At 42.0% G+C, this 6,918-nt stretch overlaps 1 protein-coding gene across 1 annotated transcript in view; it reads right to left on the bottom strand.

Moving 5' to 3' along the window:
• Positions 1 to 4,252, bottom strand: part of SLC24A5 (solute carrier family 24 member 5) — a 26,220-nt gene extending 21,968 nt beyond the window's left edge. The window contains exon 1 of the mRNA XM_032417058.1: positions 4,186 to 4,252. Within this exon, the coding sequence (XP_032272949.1) occupies positions 4,186 to 4,252 (67 nt within the window). The remainder of the gene's footprint in view (positions 1 to 4,185) is intronic.
• Between the last annotated feature and the right edge of the window lie 2,666 nt (positions 4,253 to 6,918).

The following is a 6,918-nucleotide window of genomic DNA, read 5'->3' as shown; positions in this document are numbered from 1 at the left end:
TAGATGCAGAGGTCCCAGGACCAAGGCTGCAGCTACAAGGGCTGGAAGCAGGGAGAATGGCTAAGCCAGAAACTGACCATGTCTTTAACCTTTCTGCCACAATTCCTGAGAGCCTGGTGGGATAGGGTGTACCTTCACCCCCTCTGTCAAGTTGGGATTAGTAGTGAATTCAGCTCTATTGCTTCTGGTAAAAATAGCTCACTAGTTGTGCACCTAGTGTGCCCTTCACTGTCTGATCTGGAATGGGCTGAGGGAGAGGCGCTTGCTGGTATTGCTGCCTGCGATCTAGACCAGCACAATGGACTGGGTAGTTACCAACGACTGAATGAGAGTCTAGTAATAGGCCAGTATCTTTGGACTGCCATGATTGTTTTGCCATAAGGGGGATATGTGTGTGAAGACCAGGAAGTGGGCTGTGATATTGTGGTTTATAAAAAATATATATTTGGTTTTCGTCCATGGTTTCTGGCTCACAGCTCCCAAAAGCCCGGGAAATTCCTAAGTACAGAGAGTGATAAAGGTGCCTTTTGTTATGTTAATGAGGTATATTTTGGACATCATCTGAGCATGGCTGCTGGTTGCCAAGGGAACAAATTATGTGATTAGAGGGTGGGAACTTTTAGTCCCACCCCCTGGCCTCCAGAGAAAGGAAAAAGGAGAAGGGCTGGAGGCTGAATCAGTTGCCAGTGGTCAATGACGTAATCAATAATGCTTAGGTGATGAAGCCTCCCCAAGCAAAAAACAAAAAGATGGGATTTGGAGAGCTGGGAGAGTGATGTGTCTGCAGAGGGCATGAAAGCTCTGCTCCCTTTCCTCGTACCTTGCCCCATGCATCTCTTCCCTCTGGCTGTTCCTGAGTGATATCCTTTTATAATAAACTAGTAATCTAATCATTGATTAGATTATTTTGAAGTAGCAATCTAAATTTTAATGCAGTTTCTGCTGCAGGCCTAGAAAAGTTATTTATTTACACCCAAGACAATTTTTTTATAAACAAGATTCTTGATGAACTTATTCTTTTAGTCAAGTTATTGTTTGGAAATGTGAAAACAAAAACATTTTTTGACTGTCTATTTTCTAGGAAGAGAAATTTTCAAGGTGGGACAAAGTACCTTGAATTTAAAATTTCCTAGTTTCTGTTTTGTTTTGTTTTTAAAGGTTTATTTATTTATCTTAGAGAAAGAGAGAGAGAATGTGTGAGCCTGAGGCAGGGGGTGGGGTTGAGAGGCGGAGGGAGAGGGAAAGAGATACTTAAGCAGACTCCATGCAGAGCTTGGAGCCTGTTGGGGGACTCGATCTCACAACCCTGAGACCATGACCTAAGCTGAAACCAAGAGTCCGCCTGCTTAACTGACTGAACTACCCAGGCACCCCAGGGGCTCAGGTCATGGTCTCAGGGTCATGAGATCGAGCTCTGAGTCAGGCTCTGAGCTCAGCATGGGGTCTGCTTGGGATTCTCTCTCTCCCTCTCCCTCTGCCCCTCTCCTGCTCGAGCACTTCCTCTTTCTCTCTCTCTCTAACATAAATAAATCTTAAAAAAATAAGATAAATAAAAATAAAATAAAATTTCTTAGTTTAATATAATTAACATGATCTATGTAGGTTTTCTAACTAAAAGTTCAGTCCTGGCACTAGGGTGAACAAATAATTATTACAACAGTAAAGAGTATAGAAGCGGATGTACATACACATAGATGTAAGAATTTAGTATGTGAAAATTGATCAACTTTCTGAAAAAATAGCATAGCATCCTATAGTAAAACAAATTCTTAGTGAAAGAAAGAAATGTAAAAAAAAAAAAAAAAGAGAAACTACAAGTAAAAGAAAATATGACAATTTTTCTGACCTGGGGATAAATGTCTTTCTAAGTATAAAACCAAAAGGAGAATCATAAAAGAAAATATTTATAAATTCACTTAAAAATATGTAAACTTCAGGGGCGCCTGGGTGGCTCAGTTGGTTAAGCGACTGCCTTCGGCTCAGGTCATGATCCTGGAGTCCCGGGATCGAGTCCCGCATCGGGCTCCCTGCTCAGCGGGGAGTCTGCTTCTCCCTCTGACCCTCCTCCCTCTCATGCTCTCTGTCTCTCATTCTCTCTCAAATAAAAAAAAAAAAAAATATGTAAACTTCAATGTGATAAACACACAAAATACAAAAGCAAACAGCAAACTATGAAAAAGCATATGATATAAAAATTATATTAGGAAAAGGGTTAATATCCTTATATGAGAAAAAAGAAGTCTTGGGAATCAATAAGAAAAAGACAAATCCCCTCTTGTCAGAACATGGGCAAAAAAAGCACAAAAGCAAAACCACAAATTTTAATAAAATGAAATGTTCAACCTCACAAATAATAAGATAGATACACATTTTATAAAATGAAGTTCCATTTTAAAGAAATTAGCAAAAATATTATGTTATTATTCATGGTTTTCTGGAATGGAAGCTATCTCACATTCTGGAGGTTTAAGTTGGCACACCCTTTGTGAAGTGCATCTTTATCAAAAAATGATCAGAGAAGTTTGCAAAGGTTTTATGCAAGTACGGGCACAACGTTGCTTGGAATAAAAAATAAAAAAAAGTCCAAAGAGATTAATAATTTTAAAAATTATGATACATTTCAACTGGGTATTTACTATGTATAAAACACAGTGTTAGGTACTTACATCATTTACAAAATCATGCTACCATTAAAAATCATGTTTTTGAAGAGTATTTAATAATATGGGAAAATGTGCAGAATAAAATATTACATGAGGAAGAAGAAAAAAACCTCAAACTGTATCTATAGCAAGACCTAAAACCCTGAAAGGAAATAAACCAGATGCTGTGGGGATCTCTGGGTGATGAAAATGTAGGTGATTTTACTTTTTTCCTCTTTTTTTTCTTGCATTTTATCAATCTAGGTAAAAATACTATGTTAAAGTAATTTAATCGGTATTATAGAAAAATATCAATGCTGTTGTAAAATGGAATGCCAATATAAAGATGACTATGTTTATACCTACTTGAGTTAAATCATAATAATTATAAAAAACTTACGCTGACCTGTTCTATGAATTTTTTTCTTTAAACAAATACGTGCTGAGAACCTCTGTGTTCTTGCCAGGTCCTGCTGTGTAGGTCTTAAGGATACTGCGATGGTGCAGTGAACAGGAGAGAAAATCAGGAGCATTTCAGCGGGGCCAGGGGGCTGCATGGCAAAGGGAGAGTTAATGTTCTAGCTCTCTCTCTCTGGGAAGAAATGCTAGCAGAGTGTGTGGGTGTGGGTGTGGGTGTGGTGGGAGGAGAGGATGCTGTTTCTGCGCAATCCTGTGAGCATGCAGTTGGAAACCTAACCCTTAACTTTGACATTCTCTGAGGTGAGCACGTTCAACCAACTGAACTAGCCAAGCTGGAGACAGACTGGGAACTTCTGCGGGCACTTTTGTTGTATAGGGCATGAATCATCATTGATATCCCGACTTTAAGGGACTGGGATACCAATGAAAGGTCTATGCTCGGGGTTCTGGGTGATATACATGGCTGAGGGGATGGAAGAGAGAGGCTTGGCCTGGCCGATCTTATTTTCAGAAACCAGTAACTGAGCTTAATGTTTAATAACTGAATTTACGATTATCTGATGCCTGAGGTCACTTTACATAGGATGCAGGACTTATTATTTATTTTTGGTTCATAAACATCAGTTAGTTTCCTTACTAGAATAAGGCTGAAAAAGGAAGGGGGTGGCGGGAAGACAATAGTCCTTAATGTCATTTGTTTACCATCCATCTACCTTTAAAAAAATTACAATTTTAGAATAAAACTGAAAGAAAGTTTTTTAAAGTATAAAATGGCAAGCATTAGGAGTGCCTTGTCTTAGGAGTACACACCAAGTGCATATATGCGAAAACTTGGAACAGTTTACTAACAAGCTCCCAGCCGTATCGTAGCCAGAGTTTCTGGAGATAGTCTTTGTAATAATAATTGCTGGGTACTAATTTAAAGATGCCCTGCTGCCCATGAACTACCAAGAAAAAACAACACGCAGGCCAGTTCCTTAAGGTAGGGCCCCACAACACAGAAGTCTGTGCTCGGCAGCCTGTTGAGATGGACAGAATTGTTTGCTGAGCTGTTTTAAAGACAGCCACATACATGGGACACCACTATTTCGGAAGCTTATAGGGGAGATTTCCAGCCACTTACATTCACTGATGATCTCCAGGGAGGGTAGGAAGTACTCGTCACAGACAATAGACACGGCCATGAACATGTAAAGGATAATTAGGAAGTAGAGGACAATGCCTCCATCCCAGCGCTCCTGTTTCGTGAAAAACCCTTCAGGAAATTCCAGTGATGGAGACGAAACACATTGGGTGCTATTTCCTGGTAAGGAAAAGAAGGTGAAAATCTGAAGTACGCTGGTGTCGCTGGTTCCAAGCCCACAAAAAGAGATTCCTTAAGAAAACTCCAAGTGTGCAGTAACTGGGCGGAATTTTAAGAACCCTGGTGAAAATGTATAAAGCACTTTTGAATATGATGTAGAGCTTTGTAGAGCTTTAAAAAAAAAAATCTTTGGGGCCTGAAAGAGGAGCTTTAATGAAATAAGCTGATGATAGTGAAAAAATTAAAAAAAAAAAATCATGAAATCACTCTTCCTTGTCTGCTTTGTTTCTAAAAGGGAATTCTGAACCCCTCTTCCTTCTCAAAGAGAAACTGTATCCCTGATGAGAAAGATTCCTAATATCTGTACAATTTCATTTTCCCATTTCAGAGCCCAAGCTGCCCACAGGCCTGCGAAGAATCCTCCACTGTTGCAGAGAGAATTTCTAAAATGAAAGAAGATTTTCTTTTTTTCATAAGTCTCCAACAATAAAAAACTGGAGACTCGCCTGCTTCATGAAGTCTGTGAATTCTTTCTGAACTATCTTTGAGAACTTATGAGGGATCAGAAGTGTTTGATATTCTTCCAAATGCTAACAGTCAGAGGAGGAAGCATAAGCCGAAGTGAGTCAAGGGAGAATTTTCCTCTCCCTTTGTCCCTTCATCCATACGTGGCATCAGCGGCAGGGACGGCTGACCCCAGTGTCCACCTACCTGTGGCCCTTGGGAGACGCTGGGGCAGGGAGGCGCCTGGGGGAGGCAAGCGTGCGGTAGCCCAGAGGATGCCGAGGAGCAGAGCCCTTCTTGCCCACCGTTGGCCCCCTTCGGTCTGCATTTCTGCTGTGCTCTTACTGCAGAGCGCTGCCTGGGGAAGGGGGAAAGGAAGGAATAAGCTGGATCATGTGAGGAGTCTCCTTCCTGCTCACTGCCCTGCCCAGGACACATCTCAGGAAGGCCTGTGCAGGAGGGAGGGTGAAAGGAGCCAGACAAGCTTTTCTGATCAGGAGCCCCAAGCTCCAGAGAGGCTGGAGGAGGTGGGGAGGAGAGCAGATGACTCCTGCGTACAGCTGTAGTAGTCCCTGAGGGCAAGTCCAGGCGGCTTGCTCTCTAAGGCATGTTTTGATTTACTGGTCTTCACAGTGGCTCTGATTTTGACTTTCTCTAGATTTGGAATGACCTGAGTTTGCAACTGCTTCCATCTCCAGTCCTCACTTCTAGAAGTTGCTGGGGCTGGTGTATGTGAATTCTTTGACTAGGTAGGCACGTTTTTATATTTCTTTGGGTCTCTTCTCCTCCTCTCCAGTTAGGGCTAGAGACAGAAAGCTAACTTGGGAGGCTGTTGCAATGATCTAGTAGAGAAATGATGGGGGCTTGAACCAGAGCTGTAGCAATGGGGGTGGAGAGAAGCGGAGAGCTTCAAGAACTATTATGGAGACATGGTGGATGCTATTTGATCATGGATTAGCTATGCTCTCTGCCAGAGGTTTTGAAATGCAAATCCAACAAGCCAAGGGGGTTCAGACACAGACTACTATCTTCCCTACCCTAGCATTTAGTGCACTTGCCAAGGCATTAAGAGCTTGGGACAATGAAGTAACATGTGCCTAATAGCACAGACCATATAGTTTGAGTCCTAGCTCTGCTACTTCCTAGCTCTGTGTCCTTGGGCACATTATTTAACCTCTCTGCTCCTCAGTTCTACTATCTGTAGAAAGGGAAGGTAAGTGCCACCTGACCTCTGTGTGGAGGATGACATAAATGAATGCATGTAATCCGCTTAGAGAAGCCTCTGCCACGTGGTCAATGTTACCTGTTTATCATCTGTCTATATTATTATTGATGTGTTACTCTGGATTAAGATAAAAGCTTCTTGGCCACTGGATTTCTTTTTTTTAAGTTTTGCAACTCTCGTGGTTCCTTGGCTTTGCAGAAAAAGCATAAAAATTGATGTGCTCGCCAAGTTTTAGATTTAGAAACTGGGTTTTTCTGGTGGAAAGGAGTAAGTTGCTTCCGGATGTTTATGATCCTGGGTTGGTAAAAATTCTCAAACACCCTTTTGTCTTGCTGGGAATTGGTAGCCATTATAAACCTCTCTGAAACTGTCATTTCTAGGAACTGTCTATCTAGATGTGTGGTGTGGTTGTGAGGTTGGGATGATGAGTCACCAAAGTGTAGCCCAGAGCAGAGCAGATTCTCAGCAAGCCGCGTCTGGGCTGCCGACCCCCACAGAAGGCGGCGCCCTGGACTGCGGGACTGTGGCCCCAGTGCCAGCAGTGGTCGAGGCCAGGGGTAGAGGCCACTACTTTTGCGCTGAGTGGATGTGTCGCATGAGCCTTTCCTCTCCAAAATGCAGTAGTTCAACCAATTAATAAAACTAAACATTATAAACAAACAAAATAGCACAAAAATTCAAACCCACAGTATTTCCAATCTGTAGAGTTTCCCACAGTCCTGATTTTGTTGAGTGTGTAATACGGTATAGCTTGACATGTCCCTCCGTTTCCTCTGTTTTTGTTAATTGGCAGCTGGATGCAGAGGCTTGATCAGACTGGGTTC

Source organism: Phoca vitulina, unplaced genomic scaffold, assembly GCF_004348235.1.
Source record: "Phoca vitulina isolate PV1807 unplaced genomic scaffold, GSC_HSeal_1.0 scaffold20, whole genome shotgun sequence".
Classification (NCBI taxonomy): domain Eukaryota; kingdom Metazoa; phylum Chordata; class Mammalia; order Carnivora; family Phocidae; genus Phoca; species Phoca vitulina.
The sequence above is the reverse complement of the archived record's forward strand: the minus strand, read 5'-3'. Positions and strand labels throughout refer to the sequence as shown.